The following is a 25357-nucleotide window of genomic DNA, read 5'->3' on the forward strand; positions in this document are numbered from 1 at the left end:
CCCCCCTCCCATGCGGGAGCCCTTGCAGCAGACAGAAAGGCCAGCATGGGGCTGCATGTGGACTGGCTGTATGTATCTGGTGTTTACCGATGCACAGTTAGCTCCTAACATGTTGCACGACTGCAGTCTCACAGCCACACGTTGGAAAAGAGGAAGATAAAAGGACCGATACAAGACCTCATGGGACGGAGAAAACCCCTCCACATTACTACATGCAAACAAAATGGTAAAACGAGGACCTGGACGTTATACGAAGAGTTTTTCATTTCCCATTTTTTAATGATATTTTATAAAGTACTATAAAAGCTGTCACCACATGGTTATATAGTCAGTACTGTAATGGAGACGGTTGTAAGGGAAACTGTAAATCACCTAACAATGTGTTTAAAGTTTGATATATCAAGGAGGAGCGTTGGCTTATTGTGTCCTACAGGCATAATTGAACAAACTATTAAAAAAAACATTTTAACTAAACTGTAATGTGTGTGCAAAACACTTAAGACAAAACTAAACGAACAAAAAAAATCTTGCAAAAGTGAGTAGGCTATTACCTTTATTAAGTTGGGAGATTCTGCACATGATTTTTTATTTAAAAAAAAAAAGTGATTTACCTTTCTTTTTTTACAGCGGGTGAAGAAGTACAACTTGCAGGTGTAAATCTATCAGCAGAGGTCAAGCAGAAGAAGACCTTTAGCCTATACACTGGCGGGAGCCACATACACTTCAAGTAAGCGAAGGTTTTAGTGTTACGACGAATTACACAGGGACAATCCATAGATTCTGTCTGCAGCATCTGAACCGGATAGTAGAAATAAACGAATACGGGGGAAGAACTTCAGCAAGGTAGGGGAAGGAAAAACGAGCGGAACCACTTTCACGGCTGTTGGGGTAAAAGACGGCACCACCACCGTTGCGCCCCTATTGGAGCGGATGTCGTAAACCATGACAGGCCATCACGTTGAGCCTTGAAGGTTGGCACTGACATTCAATCTCCCCACAGGTTGGTTTGTCCCCCACCCCCTCCCCCCTTCTCCAAACTCTAACAGCTGGCTCAACCCCCCTCCCCCCACCCCCCTTTTGGCCCTCTGATATGAAACACTGTATCCGGCCGTCCACTTTACAAGAATATTAGCCGGTTCAGGTCTCCCGGCCTCTGGCTGCCTCGGCCAAATCCTGTAGCCCCCTTTATGGCAATAGGAGGGCAGTCTGCATGGCCAAAAGGGCGTTGTTTTTGTGGATGTGGTGGAGGAAACGTAACCAAATACCAAAACGAGGAGTAAGGAGCGGAAGGGCCACATGTGTTGAGCAACAGGTGCAGAGATGGTTTGCTAAATAGAACATATTGGACGACGAATGGTCATCTGCGTTTAACATGAGTGTGGTCAACAAGGCTATAATTGCAACTTAAATCCATACAAGGAGGGAGTATATATGCTGAGTCAGAACAGCCGCCTAACGAGGTATGGTATTGGTACATGAATGAGGGGGAAAGAGGATATATACGGTATAGTGTCAATACATCCTTTTCATCTACTACCTAGCCATCACCACACTGAACTAAGTATGAGGAGGTATGGAAATGCAAACATGAAGGGAAAAATGACAGTCAAGCAAATGTCAATAACAGTATAATCATGAGACATTTTTATTGTCAAAATCTTTTAATTTTTACATAGGATAATTATTCTCATGTTTCGGTGCAGGTGAACCGTATTGAAATAAAACATTATGTAGCAGAATTAAGTTTGCTGAACGGCAAAATGCCACAAAGCCTTCGAGGTACAGTTAAGTCGTGCAATTTCATAGTCAATTTGAATGACTAATCTGTTTTAGGATTCTTTCCTATTTATTGCAATTTCACACTGACAAAGCTTGAATCAACATGTGGTAGTCTTTTCATTACATTTCAATCTAATTTTCCTTGTTCCTTCCATTCTTTCAATTTGCATTTATACAATGCATTAGATTTGCTTTCAGATTGTGGCCCCAGTGTGGAGCCATAGGAATAATTTACACTGTACAATGTTTTTAAACATCAGTCGTGTACAACATGGAGGGGGATCAGTGGGCACCTATATAAATAAATATACAATATACAGTATACACACTGTGAAATGATTACAACCTGATGCAACTCAGGGGTTTAGCAATTGTGTTTTCTGTTGATCAAATATTTTCAGTCTGCCATTTTCAATATGCCCCCTGATCTGCAATGAGCACCATAGATTCAGATTCAACAAAACTGATAAAAGTGTCCATTCTCTGTACCTTCCTCTAGTTGTAAGGAGAAACAGGGAGCATCTTTATTAAAATGAGGGTGGGTGGGGGGGACTCAAAGGTGTCGGGTCATCTATAGATTGTGTTAGCTCTGCAGAGTAAGAGGCACGGTAGCTGGGGGTAGGGCTGAACCCTCTGCCTCTTTGCGGGGTTTCTTGCAAGTGAGTGCCAAAAGCAGAAGCATGGGCAGGTGCCACAGGCTGCAGAAGAAGAGCTTGCGGGCCGAACTGCGGTTGCCCTCATGGTAGAAGCGGAACGCTAGGTAGCTGATGTACAGGTTGATAGGCAGGGAGACCAGGGGGAAGGTCCAGGTAGTAACATCCAAAACGGGTGCCAGGGTTGTCAGGCCGATCAGGCCCAGGCTATGCCGGAGAGCCACCCTCTTGCACATGCCTGGGTGGGTGACGGACATCATGCGGTAGCCCCCCCGGGAGTAATCCTCCCTCAGGTTCCAGCTCAGGGCATTGAAGTGGGGGAACTGCCAACTGTACAGGAAACACCCCAGCAGCAAAGCACCTAAAGGAGAGAGGGATGGAGAGATGAAAGAGAATGGAGGAGGGAATAATGATAATGCCTTGTATCAGGGGAATCTATGCAAAGGTATTGTTGCCTTTTGATTTTGCTCTTCAAATCTGACTCACAATTTGGCTCACAAAAACCTGCTAAACATCTAAACTGCTTCATGTCCACATCTTTTCACAGAGGCATAATGTTAGCAACTATTAAATAACTGTCTTGTTTCACAGACTAAATTAGTCAAAGGGGAACAAGGAGGGGGTCAGTCGGCTGAAAGCTGAGACATGTTCACCTCTCTGTTTCCAGTAACCGTTGCTCTTGATTCACATCCTGTGTGTGGGCAACAAACAGGTGTGTGAGCTAAACTCCAAGCTCTCATAGTTAGCTAGCAGCTTCCAGTTAGCAGCTAGCATTAGCCACCTGAAACAGGAGAAGGCACAAAAAGTGGGCTGCTGTAGAGGCAGCGGCATATCACTTCGAGTTTCTTCAGTCTTACTACACTTGTCTTGCATTTAGTAAACATTTGAATAAAAATCCCCGTGAAAACAACAGTGTGGCACGTCCTTGGCATAGCAATGCAACTGGAAATCTTGACAGTGTAACCAGAGCACATTGTTGCGTGGGGCCTGAAGAGTGAAACTTTGAGAGGCAATTGAGAACCTGGGGGAGGACAGTCTGTTGAAAGTAGGGTGGTCTAAGAGGGCTTGTATAGATGCATTCACTGTATTCATCCAGGCGAAATCGTTCAATAACCCCCACTTCATTCAGAGGGCATGTTCCTATCCGAGTCAGAGCTACAGTATAGGCTGGATTCTTTTGAAAGTAGTATGAATAGCATGGGTTTCTATGGATTCAATAGGCCTCTTAAAATAAGTAGAAGTTCAACAGCTACAAAATTACTTTCATTTTAACAAATGAAAGCCTTCAGATTCATGATTAACTTTTTCTTGAGAGCCCTCCAAAACATCAGCAGACTAAATATAAACTTGTACGTGTGTAGTTCTCAGAGCCATGGCGGTGACAAGCAGCAAAACATTATACGAGTTGCCATAACAGAATACTTAACATGTCTACAAAACAAAGAGAGACCCTCCTCAGTCTTCCTCCTCCACTTCAGTCTCCTCAGTGACAGGACTGATGGGATGTTACTCCATGCATAAATAACGTTTTATGTGGCTTGAAGTCAGGCCAGGTCATGGAGATTCTGGTGAACTCATTCACTGAAGAATAACAACTTAGCACATACAATATGTTATCTGGATATTGGTTAAAAAAAAAAAATTCGGTGGTCTGGCCCAGGCCCAACACTAGACTACTGAATTCATAGCCCATCACATGCATACCAAGCAATAAGACTGGAGTAATGGCAAATCTTGCTATGAAACAAAAAGTATAAATTCAGAATTAGTTAAATTTCACTTTGTGCTGCAGTATCTAACTACGCCTAGGGCTGGGCAATATAGCTAAAAGAATTTATTGCGATAAAATATTTAATTTCAGTCGGTATCAATAATTATTGATAATTTCTAAAGACCTATTTTTGATAAAGACCAGGAGAAAAAAGGTTGAATTTAACCACTTTATTTTGAATTCAACCCCTTTACTTTGAATTTAATCAGTTTATTTATTAAGGCACACAGGTAATCATTTTAATATCTTTTTAAATTAACAATTTCCTCTCATTTTCTCAGTCTATGCTGTTTCTGTTGTGTCACATGTTGTTGGTGCAACCGAATAACACACCTATTAAGTGATTGGCTGTTTGCGTGTCACCTGTAGTGCGTTCCATTATCAAGGAATATGAGAGGCAAGGTGCCCTGGTGGCTCACCTGGTAGAGCGTGTACCACATAAGGCTGAGTCCTTACCACAGCGGCCTGGGTTCAAATCCGGCCCAGGCCCTTTGTTGCATGTCATCCCCTCTCCCCCCCTGCCTTTGCTGTCTCTCTTTACTATCACTATCAAATACAGGCAAACATTTTCCAAAAAGAATATGAGGCTGTTTATGAGCTGGGTGTGTGTGTGTGTGTGTGGGTGTGTGTGTGTGTGCGCGCATATTCGTTGTGTGTTTTCATAGCAGTTTGTATTTAAAGCATTTAAGTGAAAGCATTGAACATTATATCAAACAATTTTCTTACTGTTATTGATGAAGTGCCTATCGCCGGAACATATGGCTATTGTTTTATAGCCTAGGCCTAACTATGCCCAAAACGGTTCCTGGATAATTATGGACATCTTTCAGAATATGAGCATGCTCAAATCCAACAGTCAGTATGATTTTACTGCAATCTAAATGGCCAGTATAGCATGAGTCATCTAGAGAGCCAAATATGTTTGTATAACTATACAACAGATTGCTGCCCTTTGAGCCAAAAAGGATGTTAAGAGTGGTAAGTCACGTTCCCATCAGTCCTCACCGTTCCCCACTGACTTAATGAACTCGGTTTGAATGAGGAAAACAGTGAGATGAAAGATCTGTTGATTCAGACTACAACATCCATAGCCAATATACACCTGTGGGTGGGTAGATGAACACACATTTATATACACAGACCTAAGTGTATGCATGCATGTGTGGCCCTAGCCCAGCATGGATGGTCGTACCTAGGTCCAGAGTGCCTGTGGCAGCTGTCCAGCCCATGACGGGGGGGATGGCACCCACCACAGCTCCCACCCATGTGTTACTGATGCTGAGCCTCTTCAGAGGCGTATAGCAGCAAGTGTAGAGGAAAATGTTGAGGACCCCCAGGAAGCCTGTCAAGGGGTTGACTGCCAGCGTGAGCAGGGTGACCCCAGGAACTCCACAGGCCAAAGCAAAGGACACTGCATGGAGAGGGCTGGTAGGGAGGAGAGACAGAGAGAAAGACAATATGAGAGAAATAAAAAAATAGAGAAAGGGCAAGAAAGACAGAAGATAACAGATAAAAAATATAACAAATGGAACACAGCAGATTTTTTTTGTATACCAACCTTTTAATTAGCCCTTTACAAGGTCACACAGAATATAAAAAAGAGCAAAGACAAAATCCCTAATTTTTTTTAGCATAAAGAAATCTCCAAACAGGAAAAAAATATGATACCATTAGTTATGTGGGCTCATGCAGAGTAAAGATAAGACGATAGGATGATACCAAAGACACACACGCAGCGACATGAGGGCCACACACACACACACACATCGAGAAAGTCTGCAGCCGGAAGAGGCCGACTTTCAAAACAGGAGGCTGAGAGGAAACTCATCTGATAAGAGTTTGTCAAGGATAAAAGTAGCCATGCAAGACAAAGAGCGTGAGCACACGACGGAGATCAAAACTAGCTGAGAAAACCACAATGGCTCAGGCTTTTAGCTGGATGAAGGCTTCCTCCTCCTCCTCCTCCACCTCCTTCCATCTTTTATTGAAAGCAGCGGTGGCAAGGTCTGGTTCAAATTCACCAGTAAATGCTCCATAAATTAAAGAGAGGGAAGATTAAAATCTTGACCAAACGCAGGCCCTCTCTTCTAAAAGCAAACGGGGCTTTTATTTTGTTGGTGTGGCCGAGCAGGGAGATTGGTGCATTAATGTGATTAGTGGTGTTATGTCTGTTTTATGTGGGCTGAGGTGGGGCCACGCAGGCTGGCTATGAGCTGGCTACAGTCTGGCTGTGGGCTGGCTCAGCGGGGGTCAGGAAAGGGAGTGCGTCACATGGCCTGAGGTGGGGTTACTGTCCTTTGTTTAAGATACCACACAGCCGTGGTCCATAATGTCAGGTGGACAATGACAACACCGAAAGCTGAAGTTGTGACCACCTGGGAAATTAATGCCACAATTGGGCCTAGGATGCCAAATGTATAACACGAAGGATTTACCCATAAAGATGACGGAAAGAGCCCACATTAAGGATTTCTCTACTAAAGTGGTTAAATAGTGAGGAGGTTACAGGAAAATGTTGGGCACTCTGTACTTTTTAGAATTTATGAAATAGGTGCATCACGCTCACAATGTCAGAGGAATTTTCCTACTGGAATGAAATGCAATCGCTTCAGGGGCTGGCGGTGGGTGAACAATGCTGATCTACTGCTCTCATTCTCTTACCAACGTGAGAGCTATTAGGCATTGCCAAATGCTGCAACCTCAAACTATGTTCAACTTCCTACCACAACAAAGGACAAGTTCCTCTCAATCCACATGTCACAGCTAGCTCGTTGTCTACTGAAACTTCCATAAAAAAAGCAAAGATGGGAGAGATGATACTGGATGTAAGGCAGATGAGAATCCATTTCCTATGCCGACATCATATGTGATATGACAGACTGTGTCAGTTAGGACAGATGCAGCAGAGGAACATCATTCAACTTATAAGAAACCTTGTCCTGGGAAGATAAGGAGAACGTGTAGAATGTGGCCTTCTGATGGCTTGTTTGACTGAGGAGCCCAGCTTTCCAGCTGGCTTCTGTCTGGACGCAGGTTGTGTGTGTATGTTTGTGTGTATGTAAAAGACTGTCGGAGAGAGAGAAAGACAGTTTGTCTCACTCAGCCAAACATACTCACAACACACATGGGTCTCCTGCTGCACCATTAACAGTCAACACTTGCTGTGGGACTGGCTGAGAGCCAGAGAGATGAGGCCATGTTTACAGAACACGTGAGCATTCTCAATCACCATCTCCATGGGATGACTGTCCGTTTTTTTTCCAACAGTAAGTCAATGAAGGAGTCCTCAGATGGGTGGAGATTACTGCAGGTCAGGGTCCAGTGTCCAGCATCTTGAGCTTCCAGGGGGAAGATGGCTATTTGGCTCTGAAGAGATATGCTAAAATGCTAGCATGATTTAGGATGGTAGAAAACACATGCATCAAGCTCATGCAAGTCTAATCGGCCATGTTTGGATAGAAGTGGAAGTGTTCCGTCTTTTTCTGTAAACAAATCGATTGCTTTAGTCATACCTTGTTTAAACAAAAATGAGACAGGGAGCTCAGGTAACCCCACTACTGGTGAGAGTTTGCAAAGGAGGGATTTCCTGGCACTAACAATGGGCAGAGAGTTACATGTGTGTTTACGTGCATGCTCACATGGATACTTGTGTGTCTGCATGGGAGTTGTCAATGGGGTCAGGTAGAGATGAGCATATCTAGTTACAGCTAGATTTAGAGGAGCATGGCAATGAGAGCGGTTGGCTGAGCACCAATAAAGGTTATCTGCCATCTAAACAGAGTTAGCAGAAAGGGCAGGTAAACTACACCTTCTCCTCCATCCATCATCCACCCACCCATCCTGCCAACTAGCTCACATTACACAAGGCAGGTGTGGAAGGAAGTAACAGCTCCGCTGGCATGATCTCTTATTTGGCAGCAGCGACTCGCCTGGCTGCCTCAGCTCTATATCTGTTGCTATTGGTTCTGGCTCCATAATAACTAATGATGAAGGGCAAGAGTGTGAGTGGATCTGGGATGTGTTTTGTTTCAAGTGCACTCTTCATTATAAGCACAAAACTGCACAGCCTGTTAACAGTGTCCAGTACTTGGCTCATGTTTCACAGCCGGAAAAACGCCTCCTATTTCTCTCATCTCTTGTCCTTCAGATAAGGCTAAGGTATCCTTTAGATAAGGATAAGAACAGCATATAAGCGAACAATAGAGAACTTATTCACTCATTTCCGCACTAAGACTTTTACAAAAGAATGTGAAAGTGCCCCGGCGGCTCTGCCATGTGGTGCACTAAGCTGGCAATAAGGTGTGGCTGATACTGCATGGAACTGAATTCAAGCCCAAGCTGTGCTCTCGCATCTCTCCAGTCATTCCTCGTTGTCTCCTTAAAATAACAAAAGTGCTGAAGGAGGGTTGAGGGTTGAAGGAGGGTTATAACAAAACAGCTGTCAAAGAAAAAAAATGGGTAAGATACTGTTGAATAAGCCCCCAGACAAGATGGTGGGAGAAAAAAAAAACTGTACCTGATCTGTCCTCTGACCAGCGGGCGGTTCTTTGTGCGGTTCATATTGGCGTCAAAGGGCACCTCAAAGTACTGTGGAGACACAGAAGAACAGGTGTGTTAATGCAGGGGATACATGGATACTCCCAGTCACAGAAATGGGCAAGGAGACAGCCAGACAAACCAGGAAGGATTTTTTCCCCCCCTCTTGGCACACTCACGCATGCGCACACACACGGCCAGAGCAGGTCAGCTCTGTCAGCAATAATCCTGTCAGCTAAGCATCATCACTAGTTTCCTCTCTCAGCCCTCTGCAAAAGAAGAGGAGCACAGATAAACACAGCCTCTGCTGTCACTAACTCAGTGGACAAAGCATAAAGCTATGGCATAACACCTCCCTAGCAGCGTCATCTAAGAATATAGTCCCACATGCTGTCAGTGCCATAAGGATTCAGTGGGGTGCTCATGTGGCTTTTATATGGATATGCGTCAACAGTGATGTGGTAACTCGCACTTTTTACTGCAGGATTGCTGGGCTATTGCCCTGAACCGTGTAAGAGGAATGGGCTGGAAACCAGTCACTGGACAGACCCATATTTTCTGCTCAAATATTGGGACAGAACGGTGTTTAAATGAAAAGTGCACCGAAGGGTGAACCAAAAAATGGGGAGAAACAGTACACACAACCATTAATAGATTGCCAGTAAACAAACACTAAAAAGTTATTCTGCATTTTTATTAGCTTGCCTGGGCTCCAATGTTAACCAAGAACATGTTTGGCTGTAAACAGACCATAAAATGGTAAGAATTAATAACTTTGTAGTGCCAAAGAGACTGGTAGCTTTGCTAGTGAGCCAGCTGTGCAGAGAATGTATTCAAATGGCCTGTGTGTTTCTGCAGTGCCCACTGCAGAGCTAAGTGCACAATAGATGCATGGTAGATGAAAGATTGTGAACCTCAACGATTGACTCTGTGCGTCTTGCTAAGCCACATCCAGCCAGAAACAATGTGATCCATGACCATAGCAAATCTGAGCCGAACACTCGCCCTCAACTTGCAGGGGAAGGAGACTCGAGCTGAACGGTGGGGGCTGTGAAGAGTGGGGTAGGAGGTGACAGTGGGGTTGTGTTCTGGGGTACAACTTTGTGAAAAACGACTTATTCTCCTCCCGTTTTATGATCTGCTCTGGAGGAGTATGCTTCAAAGTGCTCCCATGAGATCGGCAATGTGTGACTAAAATGCAAACACATGGGGTGCTTAAATGCAGGAACCGGCTAATCTTGTGTGTGTGTGTGTGTGTGTGTGTGTGTGTGTGTCCATGCATTTGTATGCGTGAGTGAGAGAATGTACATAGACACGTGTATCTGTGAGCCCTTAAGTAATGAAGAAAACAGATAAAAAACTCAACATCAAGATCCATAACTTCTGAAATATGGTTCACATAAAACAACTAATAAACAGATAATCCACTTCTCTCCTCTACACCTCCATTTCCCCACCCTCCCCGAGCCCTATATTTACAACCTACTTGACATTGGAAAGCTTCCATATTAAAAAAATACCCTTGTGGATGGTTACACATATCATGTCGCAAACGTTTATATTTCGGTAACGGCCACAGAGGTTGGGTTGAACCGTTAAGTTCAACCCAAGAGGAGTCAGTTGCTGCATTAAGTTTGACAGAGGTGGGAGTCGTGTTTGCCCAAGCCGTAAGTGAACCCCCTAAGGAAACCTGGCCTGGAATGGATCATTCTTGACCCAGCATGGCTACTTAGGAAAGCTAAAACCTCCTTGAGAGAATGCCTTTTGTCAAAATGCAGTTGTGTAACTGTTCAAAGTTTACCTGTGGTCACCTTGGAACCATTCGGCCTTGCAAAAAATTTCATTGTACTAGTCTGAATATACCATTAGCATTAGAAAAGGGAGAGGGAGAAACGGGGCCTCTTTGATAGTCATGCCTACAACACCTAGAAATATGGGTAAATATGTTGTCTTCTCATTTGGTTCCACTGCTTTTGCACTGCAGCGGAACCAAAAACCCCTAAACCACCCAAAGTGATAAAAGTTGTCAGTGGAATAAATGCTCTCTACCCGTGTGCTATAGAGAAATTCCCCCATTTTCCCTTTCCTCCTTCACTCCACCCGTAGCGGAGTGCTTGCTAGCTGGATCTGACATGACTGGGCCAGGCCCGAGCCATGCACAGCTGTGTCTACGGCTGTGGGACCCCAAGGCCCGGGCTGAGGTGTTAATTCTATTTCCTGGGTCAGGAAACGCGTCAGGAGGTCAGGGGCCACGGGAGAGAAATGCAGTTTGTGGCCAGGCCAGAGCAGAGCAGCCCTGAGGCGGGCCTCAGGCGGGCCCGGGGCTGAGCTCGCTGCACTGCTGTCACATAAAAAACAAGAGTCCGCTTAGTTTCCAATAACACCATCCTTCACATAAAAAACTCCCAATGCTTTGTATAACAGCACTATGTGCACTTCGCAACTGAAGAGCAATAAGGCATCACTGTAGGGGATAAACAGGAGAAGGAACAGGCCTGAGAACTGAGAAGGGAGCGGAGGGCAGAGTATCAGATTATCACAGAAAACTAGACTTATCGCATTCATCACTCTGACTGTTTGAACAGGCCTCTTCCATGCTAGGTCCAATTTGATGTGTATGTCAGTCACTCAGGGAGTCCCCGCTATGTGTGCTGTGGCATTATTTCACAGTTTGTCCGGTTCTGCTCTCTTTGCTGCCTCTCTGCCTTTTAAGTTGGAGTCACTCATCTGGATCACATCAGCAGCCCTCTCAGCCCCATGTCACTACTTCCGCCCAACACAGCCATATGCTGAAGTGAGGCATTGGTGGTGTAACGATAATTAGGACATTCATGTGTGTAGCCACAGGTAGGCCTAGACGTTGTTCAAGTTCAGCATACATTTCTTTATGTAACAGTGCGACATCAGCTTTTTAGAAGGGATCTTCGCCATTAAGCGAAACTACAGCCCAGCTTTCGCTGTGACACAACAGGGATGACCACAACTGACTATGTGAGTTATCACATATTAGTTTGGTACCTTTTCATTGCATTGCCATAAGAGGAGACCTATGACCAAAGCTCTAGCCTCAAATAAACACTGTGAGTCCCCCCCCCCCATTCTTGTTTTGTAGTTGGCCCTGGCAGAGAACAGAATAGATGTTTATTGTCCACCGGGATGGAAATTTGTCTTTGGCTCACCAAACACAAGAAACAGCATCATAATACAAGCAGTTAGTAAAAACAAATAGACACAGTCACATTACACATTAAAAACAGTTCATGTCAATATCTGTGCCTTCAATCTCACCAGTCACTTTGTAGGATTAAGAATACTGATGGCACTTTGGATGAAGGACTTCTTAAATACATTTTTAGTTGCCAGAGGGACTCTATATTGCCTCCCGGAGCTCAGTGACTCAAACTGGCTGAAGAGAAGATGGGAGCCATCTGCTCGGATTCTCCTGCCTTCTTCCTCATCCTTTCTGTAAAAAGTTGAGTCAAGGGCTTTTGGGGTTTGCCAACTATTTTCCTTGCCGTTAACACAATCCTGGAAAGAAAGTCCCTTTAAGTCCTAAATTAGGAAAACGGCTAATGCAATAATTTCTGAGACCCCAGAATGATCACTTCCTGTCCTCCAAGAAAGATTGCTGAGAAACTCGCTTCTAATTCTCTGCTTGACAGGTTAGCCATGTAGGATTGCAACGTCAATGTCATGACAAAAAAATAAGATGTCAAAGACTCCATACAATACCAAATAAAACAAATGTAAGTGCTGTATTTCTGACAGTCAGAAGAATATGTACATAATCTGAAATCTGCTGTCCCAACTGTCCTACTTACGGATAGGGTTGGGTACCGAACTCGATACTCTTAAGGGTACCCACCAAACTACGTCAATACTACAGAGTACCTATTCACGTTACCAGGGGTGGGCAATCTTACCCAGAAAGGGGCAGTGTGGGTACAGGTCTTTGTTCCAACCGCGCAGTTACACACCTGTGTCTCCTAATCAAGTTCCTCATCAAAGACTCTACTGGTTGAGTAGGGGGATCAGGTGTGTAACTGTTTGGTTGGAACAAAAACCTGCACTCACACCAGCCCTTTCTGGATAAGATTGCCCACCCGTGTTAGACCAACCAGTGCCAAATTTCGGTATCTTGAGGTTGTGTTGTTAATTAAAATAAATACTGATAAGATTCCTTATGAACCTTTTGAAAAATCCTTCCTAGTTTATAACTTGTTGCAAGTGCGCATCTGGGTGAGAGAGTATACGTTTTAGAGAGAGAGAGAGAGAGAGAGAGAGAGAGAGAGAGAGAGAGCGAGAGAGCGAGAGAGAGGAAGAGAGAGACTACGTTACCCTTCCCCTAAACCTAACAGCTTGTTCAAGTCCAACACAGTCAGAGCAATGGTGAGCCGAAAATTGTTTTTTTTTTGTTTTTTTGTTTTGTTTAAATCTACCGTTTTCCCCTTTCCCCAACCTCATTACAGTAACTAACTTCGCCACTAAGACTCCTATGAGGATATCATGTGTTTCCTCCGAGACACACACGACTGTATCTGTATGTCCTGGTGACTGACAGGCTGGAGGGTGCAGGGACGGGTTTGGGAGGCGAGAGGGAGGGGTTTTATTTTGTGTGGTGTTGCAACAAAATGTTCTAAATAAATAAAAAGATGGTGGATGGATGGATAGATAGATAGATAGATAGATAGATAGATAGATAGATAGATAGATAGATAAATAGATAGACAGGTACCACTGAGTACTGGTACCGATACAAATGTGAATGGTACCCAACCCTACTTATGGATAGTGCACTTTTAAAAAAAACACTTGATATATTCCTGAGTTTTCGAACTTCCAAGAGCATGATCAACTTATTCGGTATGCATCATAAGAACAGCCTAAATCTTTGGACTGCTTTACAGGACAAATAAAGAAATATACTAAATAAATAAATAACAGCCTGAGCACTGTAAGGGCTAACACGACACAAGAAGCTTCAGAGAACAAAAGAGGGACAAAAATGGGCTGCTTTTTCTTAATTTCCCCTATTTCAGATAGCTTACCTAGGGTGGCACAGTGGTAAATAACAAAATATCTGACACACTGATGAAGCCTTGTTTGTGAAATGCCTTGTCATAAAAAAAAAAAAGTCAATTTGTTTGAAAACCAACACATTTCAGTGCAGACCTCCACCTTTTTGTCTTCTTATCCTGTTGATCTAAACACCTGCACAGCCGTTTTCTTCATATATGACAATCACACGATATGAAATAATGGCTTATGCGCCGAGCTGATTTCAGTGTTTTGTTGAACATCCCTAAAGAGAAAGGGTTGTGTGTGTGTGTGTGTGTGGGAGACTACACCGGAAGTTATTGAGGTTGACTGCTGCTTCCAATTATAAACACACACACACACACACACACACACGCATACACACACACACACACACACACACATGCACACAAAACCCATAACTGCAGGGACAATTATCTTACCAGATGAGGAGGACGGAAAAGAGAGGCGGGACCAAAGCAAGAAGCTGAGGATAGGAGGGGTTCAGCTGCCAGATCCTCAGGGGTATCAAAGACGGAACGTGATCCACAAACGAACCGCTAAGGCCAAAATTGATTACAGGCTAAATGCAGGCATTTCCTGTTCTTGTGTGGAAGCTGAAGAAGATAACTGGGCTTTATACCGTGACAAAATTTACAGCGATGGTTTAAACACAGTGTGCATCCGACAGAGCATTCTGATATTAAACAGAGGCAGGAGGATGTAATTGCTATAGTTTGTAACAGTATGTAAAATGGGTAAGGCCACAGCGTGGCTGTCATGACTCAGTAAGGAGCTTGTGCACCGTTCGCTCCCTGTACTCCTGCTGGGAGAAGCGCTAACCTTCCGAACCAACACCTCTGAACTGACTGCACAAACAGAAAGGTAGCGAAGGTCGTAGGATAAAGAGCAAGGGATACGGTAATGATACACCCACCATTTACTGTGTTTACTCGAGAGGCAGGCGTGTGCCTACACACAGACACAAGTACACACAGCTGAGCAGCTGCACAGCTTTGGCTCACACGAGCATCAGCTGACCTGCACAGTGTGTGTGTCTCTCTCAGTCTGCTTAGAGAAACCCAGGTGCACTGGCTAAACCCAACAAAAAGACCAAGTCATCGCTTGTCAGAATGTCACCTGTTTGCACACTGGAGCTGAATGGCAGACTCAAACATCCGCGGTGGTGGGCGGTGCTCCCCGACACGCTAGCCAATTCTACTCAAGAGAGCACGCGAGAGCTCTCAAAAGGCCCCTTCAAAACCGGCTGTGAACTTGCTCTGATCAACCGCTTGGCAAACACAAACAACTACAGATTTACATAGATTAGGCTTTCCACAGCAGTCAATTCAACGCCTCTGGCACACATAGGAGATGCTTTGAAAAGTCAAATACATAAAATAAAGGCAGACATGCCAATCTAGATTAGTCATAGCATAAGGCCAGAAGTGTAATAATTCAAGGTTATCCCACGACGTTCCAAATGTACAGTTACTGTGCTGTCACATATAGCTAGCTGGTGGTACCTAACCTATACTTGACACGAGTCGAGTGAATAGCATTTGAGCTATGTCAGCAATGTTGTGGTTTACACCATTGCCTTGAGGAACCTGTTTACCAGATTATAGTCTTCCAAAGCGCTTATTAAAGTGTGAACAGACAGCAGGGGGGTAATGAGTCCATGGCGAGGCATTTAGATAGGGATCGTGAGTGTGCAAACACATATTACACAGTTTATAGCTGAAATATTCATGGCAAGATGCAATAAATCCTACTTATCTTTGTTGATTTCATTGATCGCAACCATCGATTACTGACAACTGAAAAGAAAGGTATAAGTCCCCTGAAAACCTAGTGAGTGATTTGAATTTAATGGGTGAGGTAGTTAGAGTATTGAGGATATCTTCCTCGCCTTCTCCCTGTCACTGAGCAAAGCACAATATTTATGTCACACTATCGGCAGTCAGAGGTGGGAGATAAAACAGGAGACAGCCGTCTGGGTCTGGAATGTGGCTTGCGGACAGCTGGCAGATGTTACTGGGGTTCCTAGCCTAGTCCCTGTGGTCCTGAAACAGGATGAAATGATACCTGATCACTTGATGTGATCCTGGCATAAAACTACCAAGTCTGCTCACACTCCTTGAGTAATCTAAGAGAAAAAGGGACCGACAAATCTGCAAAAATCTTTGACCCATGACAACACATGCATGTAAGTGAACCATTTTACCTGTAGCCTCTAGCCCTGAATAGATGTAGCTATCCATGTGGATACCACCTCTCTAGTCTTCTAAATGTCTCAGTCATAGGGATGTGCTTAACTATAGCTATGCCGTGAAGTCTTTTTTGATTATGATACATTTTATTAATCCCCGTGGGGAAATTCATGCTCTGCATTTAACCCATCCTAGCTGTGTAGCTAGGAGCAGTGGGCAGCCGCCGTGCAGCGCCCGAGGACTAACTCCAGTTCGTCTTGCCACGCCTCGGTCAGAGGCACAAATAGGAGTATTAACCCTGACATGCATGTCTTTTTTTGATGGTGGGGGAAACCAGAGCACCCGGAGAAAACCCACCGCAGACAAGGGGAGAACATGCAAACTCCACACAGAGGACAACCTGGGATGACCCCCAAGGTTGGACAACCCTGGGGTTCGAACCCAGGACCTTCTTGCTGTAAGATGACAGCGCTAACCACTGGGCCCCCATGTTGTCCTGGGACATCCACTTACTTGGGTGTTCCTGGGCACAGCTATTCAAGATTGCATTACTTTGTCTGATTAATGAATAGATTAGGTCTCCCCGTGTGCTGGGTTAAACTTGTCCCTCCTCTTCCTCACAGTGCTCTGTTTAAAGTTGTTGGCAGCTGCTCAGCTGGCACAGCCCTTCTCTTGATTAATGACCTGAGTATGGGACAGTGAAGTGCTTAACTGTCCTCATGTTAATCAGCCAATTAATGCTGAGCAGAGCGGCATTACCTCTGCCCTGCAGATAATCACTCCCCTCAGCTGCAATGATCTGGGCATGATCTCGGAAAACCCACTTCAGGGCAAAGGCAGGCTTTACCCACACCATCTAAACCATGAACTGAGGGGATGGGGGGCTAGGAACAGAGAAAGAAGATAAAACTGGTGAAGAAAAAAAAAAAGAAAAAAAGAAATAACTGTTAACCTGAAGTGGAAAAGACAATTTTGATAGAAGCGTCATCTCCTATAATTGTAGTTTACATCTGCTGCTGCTTAAACTATATCAATACTATGAAGGATAAACATCATAAATATTTTCAAGGTACATGACTCAAGATGGATGAGTGTTGTCTGTTTTGGTTGGGTGCAAGCTGCTCTGGCAGCATTGAGAAGGGAAGCATTAGTTCATCATAGATGACTCGCGTGTCAGATCACATCACTATGAATGTTTTACGTGGTACTGTGATCGGGCTACAGCGCCTCCTACTGCGAGGGAGGATTCAGGTTACAGGGTAAACTGTCAGTAGAAAGCTGCGGCAAATAGGGCTGCAAATCTCGGGGGTTGCTCAAGGGGTGGGGGGATTTCATTACAGGTCATGTTTATTTTGTGTCTCAAAAAGAGTACTTACACCTTCCTGTTATGATTCCCAGACCCTCAGTCACAGATTCCCCACTCAAGAAAAAATAGATATCCAACTGTTAAATTGTTGTAATGGATATCTGGGACATTTGTACTTGGACTTGTGGTCATATCCTAGCATGGAATTGTTCAATTTTAACTTAAAAGCTCTACAAGGGTATCAAAACTTCATCCTGGAGTTTTAGGAAGTGGTTTGGTACCCTTGACCACATAACTCCATGAAAAACTATGAACCATTTCCCCCCTTATGACTGCAGCCAAACTAACCAGAAAACTAAACACTAGCCAATGTTGGCTGACACATTTATTTTCACTCCACTGTAAACACATCAGTTGTGCTAATAGGTCAAAATTCCTTTCTTGCAAGCCGGCTAACCATATCTCCCACCTTACCCTGATACTTTTTTTTTTAAACTTGTGCCGTCAGTAGGCTTGGCATACAACACATGGAATTTGTATGCCAATGTATCATAGACAAAGTTAATCTGCAAGTGGAGTTCAGGTTCTCCACCTGCCAAGGAAGTCTTTGCTAATTATCAAGAACCATTTACAATAGCTCCGTCGTTTGGATGATCTGTGGGATGACAAGAGCACAGGGTTTTGTTCTACATTTATAGCCACCACCGGTCCCCCTCTTTCGCAGGTTGACCAGCTAAACAACCAATCAGCATTGCTTCACCAGGAGGGGTACAACCACAAGTGAAACAAGGAAATTTAGAAATGAAAAATGACAACATGTTGGATAAGACATAGAAGCAGACGCTGACATGTTTTTGACAAAATATAATTGAATCGATCTTGTCAGTATCAGTTTAGGATAGCAGTTATAGCAATACATGAGAAGACAGAAAAAAAGAATAAAAGGGGGAGAAAACTAAGAAGGAGGATGTAACCCATAGTGTGTTACAGGAAGTGTGCGAGGCAGATTCTAGTAGTGTGTATGTGTTGTGTCCACCTGTGAGTACATGGGATTAATCCCAATAAATTCCGGTGTCTGAGATACGCGACTTATTGTAGTGCCTCCTAGCAGCAGACAGGCCTGCAGTCAACCACGGGCCCCGCAGTTGTGCAGACACCCCATGACCAAGAGAACAGCTGGAGCCCAAAGATCCAGGACCCTAGAGGAATACCGAGCCTGCAGAGCAACTGCCCTGCGCGCTCCCGACGAGCACAAACCGGGCCCGCACCCCCAAGGCGTATCCCCACTGCCAACCCCCAGGTGCAGTCAAAGGGCACACCCACAGGCATCGGACCCAAGCTGTGAACAGCAAGCACAGATCGCCGGCCTAGAGCCGGGCCCCGTGATCAACAGACTGATGCACCATTGCTGGATAGATGCCAAGTGCGGCTACATGCACCGAGCATACACCCATGTAGCTGAACACATCCAGCGGCAACCTCTCTGGGGCGCACAGGGCCCCGCCAGCACCCGTGGACTGCCAGACATGCAGTACTTCCATGCCCCCTGTACCCACCCGTCACAAAAAAAGCCATGTAGCCAGAGTCGATCCGACAGCCCACACCCACGATGACAAGCCGCCACCCAGGGGCTGACATCACAATATAATAGAACACAATTTTCAAATTGGAGAGGCTGCAATTAAAAAAGTGTGTGTTTTTTTTAAATGTTACACAATCTAACCAATCAGAGGGTTGGAAACACCTGTGCATGTGGGGTTCACATACACACACTACCCTACACTCACATGACATGTGAGTGGGAGCAGTAAATAAAGAAAACAACTCACCATGCTACGCATTGATTCTAGCAGTAACATTAATAGCTTGTGAAAATGGCCTCAGCAGAACCGAACACTGAAGAGGTGACTTAAGTATCAAAGAGGAGCAGTATGTCGGTTGTCTGGACCCATTTTGGATTTAAGAAAGAAGATGCTACCGAGTTGGTTATTGTACAGAACTTGCCTTGTTACCATAGCTACAACACAGGGCAACACTACAAACCATTTCCAGCATTTAAGAAAGCCTCACAAGGCCATGTATGACAAATGCATGGCTAAAAATCCCAACCACCAGTGAGTCAAGAAGTCCAAATACCACCCAGAAGGGATCACTGACTGAAATGTTCAAGAATCTCCATATGAACGAGATTCAAAATGGCACCACAAAATTACTCAGGCGATAGCAGTGTTCATAGGGAAAGATATGATGCCCTTCAACACGGTGACCAAGGCCAGGTTTATTGCTTTGGTAAAGACACTGGTTAAACGGTACCACATGCCATCCCGCACATATTTTAGCCAGGTTGCCATACCGGAGCTATATACAACGTGCAGGCAGAGAGTCGCAACGGAGCTAAAAACAGTGGAATTTTTCCACTACTACCACGGTCAAGCCGTACAGCGGAACCCTATCAGAGTCTGACCGTGCATTTCATCAATGAAGAATTCGACCTCGACCTCACTGTCTTCAGACTGTTTACTTCCCGGATGACCACACTGGGGAGAACCTTGCAGCCGGCCTGAGAGAGGGGCTAGCCAGCCAAGACCTTGATGAAGAAAACCATGTCTGCCTAATGATGGACAATGCATCGAACATGGCAGAGGCAGCGCAGCTTAACGAGTGGAGCAAGCTCCAGTGTTTCGGCCATCAATTATATCTTGCCATTGCTACGTTTGTTCAGTACTTGTGCATGCGTGTGAGAGAGTGAGAGAGAATGAAAGAGAGAGACAGAGAATAAAAGAATGTGAATAATTAAGAACAGAATGGTTGAATGAATGTTTGTTTTCTAATGCAGCTCTGTGTGTGTGTTTGTGCGTGCTTGCAATAGCCTAGTAACACACAACTTAAATTTTATGAAGCTCACTAATTCAATTTATTTAATATCTTTCAGAAAATGCAATGGAAGATGACAGAGTGTCAAGGGCAACAGGACTGTGCAAGAAGCTGGTGGGGCACTTCTCCTACAGTGGGAAGGCAGCAATGACTGAGGCACAGAGGGAGATCAATCTTCCTGAGCACACCCTCATAACTGAGTGCCCAACAAGAGTGTGATTCAAAAATTATGATTCCAAGAGTGTTTGACCGGACCATGGCCATATCCCAGGTATTGACAAGAGATCAACTTGCACGTCCCCTCGTCCCGACCTGGCAGGATATTGACCTGTTAAGAGTCCATTCTATTCACAAAGTGCTACATCCTCTCCATGAATTTACTGATACTCTTTCAGGAGAGCAGTACATCAGCATCTCCTACATCAAGACAGTTCTCTTATCTTCTGGCCACATCAGTCCTGGCTGAAGATGATGGGGACATTGACCTGTCTAGGTTGATTAAAACCAAGGTCCTGGCATAACTCAATGACAAATATAGTGACCAACACCTAGGAGCTTTTGGATGTTACGTCATTTCTGGACCTGCGGTTCAAAACACAGTACATCAGCACAGACCATATCACTGAAAACTAAAATGAAGTCTCTCAGCAGCTTTTTCAAGACCAGTGCGGCATCTCCTGCTTTGCCTGTGCAACTTGAAGATGTCGTGGAGGCTGAGTTGAATAGTTGCTTGATGACCCCTGCCATCAATGGAGAAGACGATCCCCTGATCTGGTGGAGGCTTCACAAGCTCAACTTTCCACGACTCAGCAAGTTGGCCCGCAAGTATCTTTGTGTACCAGCCACAAGTTCCCCCCCTCAGAACGTCTGTTTAGCACTGGAGGGAATATCATAACTTGTACTCGTTCGTTCTTGAAACCAGCAAAAGTCGATATGCTGGTTTTCCTGTGAGCTACTGAGAACCATATAGTAGGATGACACAGTGGGCTGACAGAGCCATAATCGTTTTGCGCTTTAGTCTGTGTGGTTTGTTACTGTAACTGACAGGATATCAGTGATTAGAATTTATTTAATATTTATATAAATATTCACGCAGTGTTTCTTTTTCCTTTTGATTGTTTTTTTTTCCAAAAGTGCAATCATCATGTTTACATATTACATGTTTATTACAATGACTTTTAGTTATCTAAATATTTTCAGAGTGGTAGAACCACAAATTTGTTCTTTTTTATATTTCTGCACTTTAGTTTGTGTGATTTGTTACTGTTACTGACTGGCGATCAGTAAGATGCATATTTATTTTCATATTAACGTTCAGACCAGGGCTGTTGTTCTGCAGTGCTTTGTTATTCCTTTCTCAGATTTTATTTAAAAGTCCTGATAATTATATTACATGTTCACCAGACCTGACGTTAAATGAATCAGTCAATATTCTACTGTGACTGAAGGTTTTCTTTTTACAATTCAATAGTTAAACAAGGATGTTATTCATAGCGATTCATGCATCATCTCATTTCATCATAACACATAAGCCTGGCCTACAGGAAAGAGCAGTTTATATGCTGACTGTTGTGTTTGTCATACTTTAGAATGATTTATTGCATGTGTTTAGTGAATAACACAGAAGATAATGAACTTCTTTTAAAAGAATTGCATACTAAATCGCAATATTGGTCTAAAAAAAAAAAACGCAATTAGATTTTTTAATTTTCCCAAATCATTCTGCCCTTCTCGGCACACAGCATCTCGCCAAGCATCTCCAGTATGGCGGGCTGTCCTGTGCCTCCAGCAGGCCTCGACCAGGACCCCACCGCCACACATGCAGGCCATGGACACTTGCTCACCCTGATAAGTTAACTCTCTTACCAACCGGAGTTTCATTTAAGTTCCTGATAACAACTGTCCACAACAAACTTTGTTTCCTGTAACCTTTACACAGGATGGAAATAGTGCGCAGCAGTGAGGGCTGAACACATAACGTCTGCGTGTGGTCAAGAAACTTGTTTAATGGGACGTAAACAGTCTTTTCCTCCATCAGTGGGCATTTTGAAAATAACTAAGGGTGTGAGTGACATGATGTGCAGTTTGAAAGTCTCTCAGCAGTTTGGTGTGGATGAAATCAAGGCATATGCATGACTGTGTGTATGTTGGACAGAACTCCAGTGTTTAGATTATATTCTTCCCCAGCTGTGTCTGACCGTGGGGAGATTGCACTCACTTGGGGGGTGGTGGCGGTGGTTATATATGTGTGTGTGTGTGGGTGTATGTGTGTGTGTGTGTGTGTGTGTGTGTGTGTGTGTGTGTGTGTGTGTGTGTGGGGCGGGGGGTGTCGGCCTAAATACCACTCTACCGGTGCTGGCCTTCCTCTCCACATACACACACACGCACACATCTGAAGTAGACGTAGACGGCGGCGTGTGGCAAACATGTGAGGGCCCTCCCTGCTCTCTCAGAAAGATGACAGGAGCCATCAGCACCTCTGGCAAGTTTGTGTTGAACTCATGGGCACTGGTGACCCGTGGCCAAATGTACTCCTTCATCTGGACAGGCTCATTCATCAAGCCTTTCAAATCAGGGGTGATGGGACCTCAGACAAGAAGACACACAAATCTTGTTCTCTACACACACAGTTTTGTGTTTCAGTTCCCCATCGCTCATGCCATTCCCTTTTAAGGATCTTACCTCGAGTTCCTTGTTTTAAAGTTAAACTATTGGGAGGTTAAATTGTTATTAATGGAGTGACTTACAGTGAAGGGAAACAATTCAAGTTGACAATGTTGTGACGAGTACCACAAGCAGCTTGTCACGACATGCACAGAGCATATTAGTAAGCTGTAATTCTCAATCACTGTGCTTGCGACAGCTGGAAATGAGAAAACCATCATCGTTTGACAGACACTCAAGGAGTTGAAGCAAACTGTCCATAGTTTTGGTCATCAATCCAATTCCTGCGTTCATGAGATAAGATCCATCCATTCCCTTGTTCTTTTCCCCATCCCCACTGTTAGTAAGTAGGAAAGTATTAGTAGGCACAAGCAACTTGAAATCTGCATCAACTTTGCCGTTTTTTCAAGTTTATTCTTTACCTGTGGCTTGCGGTAAGCACTTGAGCATGCTGAGACACAGGTCACAGGTTTCTTCTGCCTGCCTTTTCTCTGAGTTAAGGCTGCTTTTGAAAACAACCTGCTGCCCTAACAATGAGACCTGACATGACGGCTAAATTCCTCAATCAGGACAACCTTTCTTCTACCCCCTTCTCTCCCTGCCAGCATGTTCTGTAAACTAGACATCTGATAAACACACAGTTCAACATGGGGCAACGCAGAGGGGGTGGACATGGGGAAAAGCAGCGACACTAAAAAAAAAAAAAAATTAAAAAAAATCTAATGTGGTTTAAGTTGGGAAAGGTGAATTAGTAAGATCTATGAACAAGTCGAAAGACACGCGTGGTGCTATGGGGGCTTGATTGTGACTGAACCTCTATAGAGACATGAAGCTAACCTAAATTCCGTCTCTGCCAACTCTACATCCTGTTGGCACAGACAACTACCTCCCTATTGATGCAAACCTGAAGAGGCAGAATGTGTTAAAAGAGCCAAAGAGCACATGGTTAATATCAGGGGTGGGGAGCTGCACTGAACAGACTTAGAGGAGTAGGAGGGAACTCACCTCAAACATCAACATGGGGCAGGGATTGAAAAAAAAAACCTCCCACTACTAATTATAAACCAGGAAAAATGTGGTTTCCATCCATATGAGGAAGCTAAAAGAGAGCACTGCCGGCCTGTTAACCCCCTTTATTAGTTTCACGCTTTTGACTGTTGACTGACAGGAAACGGAATGGGGGAAAGATTCAAATTATGATGGTGTGGGGGTGGTCTATTTCAGGATAAACCCACACGAAAAGCCAGGGTACCAATGGCAGCCAAAAAAATAAAAAATTCAAGGATGAATAATTCACCTGTGAGTTCTGAAGCTGTTTGCTTGAGCTGATGGGAGGAGACTGACGAAGCGGGTAACAAAGTTCCTGTCAGACACTGTGCCCCTCCGCTGCCCGAGCTTAGCCCCCGAGACCCATCCTTCCCTCTGCCATTTTCTCTGTATCCCCTCGCTTCTCGCTGTGCCCTCAAGCAGAATGGCAGCCAGTTAGCTCCTAGACAGGTCCTAGGAGTGAGTTGTCAACCATCTGTCCCCCAAACGTAACAAAAATGTTTTCTGTCAGGACACCGCGTAACAGCTTGCAGTGTGGTTGGATGGGGGAGAATCACAGCACCAGAGCAGTTCTAGGATGACACTAGTGGGACTGTGGCCACCAAACCCTGGGAGTCATAATATCTAAGTCAATCTAAATGAAGGGCCTCTAAAAGATGGTCAAATGGCAAGATCCAAACGAATACTTCCATAATGTCCGATACAAAATAGTTACAATTTCCAGATTTATTTAGTTGAACATATTACATTGGGGAAATTTTACCAGAGTGCTGGGCTGATAATAATCATTTTACGAAGTACAGGAATTATGGAAGATTTCTTTAAGCACACGGCCTCTATATTAAAGGCATGCAGTATTCATTTACACAACTTACCATAATATATTTGTAATTTCCTGTAAATTGACATATGATATACCTTTTAAAGAGAGGAAGTTATATTACAGTGGTTGAGTACCAACAATGTAGATTAGTAAAACTGGAGCCACTCAGCCCGTCCACCATTTCTCTTCAAGTATTTCACCCATTCTTGAGTCTCGGGGGGAGGGCATGTTCATCTTTTTGTTTTAGTACTTATTGAATTTGAAAAGTATATGCTGGTAGACATAAGCTTTGGCTATTGAATTATGCAAAGGAACAAGTTTTTTATTCTAAAACGTTTTCAGGGGGCGTCCGGGTGGCGTGGTGGTCTATTCCATTGCCTACCAACATGGGAATCGCCGGTTCAAATCCCCGTGTTACCTCTGGCTTGGTCGGGTGTCCCTACAGACACAATTAGCTGTGTCTGTGGGTGGGAAGCCGGGTGACGTGTGCATGTGTCCTGGTCACTGCACTAGCGCCTCCTCTGGTCGGTTAGGGCACCTGTTAAGGGGGGAGGGGGAAATAGCGTGATCCTCCCACGCGCTATTCCCCCTGGTGAAATGCCTCACTGTCAGGCGAAAAGAAGTGGCTGACAACTCCACATGTATTGGAGGAGG

The 25357-nt window shown here is 44.4% G+C and overlaps 1 protein-coding gene across 1 annotated transcript in view; it reads right to left on the bottom strand.

Annotated features, from left to right (window-relative positions):
- Positions 1-1621: 1621 nt before the first annotated feature.
- The window catches only part of LOC130127701 (protoheme IX farnesyltransferase, mitochondrial), a 54237-nt gene continuing 30501 nt past the window's right edge, over positions 1622-25357 (bottom strand). The window contains exons 5-7 of the mRNA XM_056297418.1: positions 8720-8790; positions 5396-5628; positions 1622-2793 (exon numbers count right to left, since the gene is read on the bottom strand). Of these exons, the coding sequence (XP_056153393.1) occupies positions 2363-2793; positions 5396-5628; positions 8720-8790 (735 nt within the window). The 3' untranslated portion in view covers positions 1622-2362. The remainder of the gene's footprint in view (positions 2794-5395; positions 5629-8719; positions 8791-25357) is intronic.

The sequence above is a fragment of the Lampris incognitus genome, chromosome 17 (genome assembly GCF_029633865.1).
Source record: "Lampris incognitus isolate fLamInc1 chromosome 17, fLamInc1.hap2, whole genome shotgun sequence".
NCBI lineage: Eukaryota > Metazoa > Chordata > Actinopteri > Lampriformes > Lampridae > Lampris > Lampris incognitus.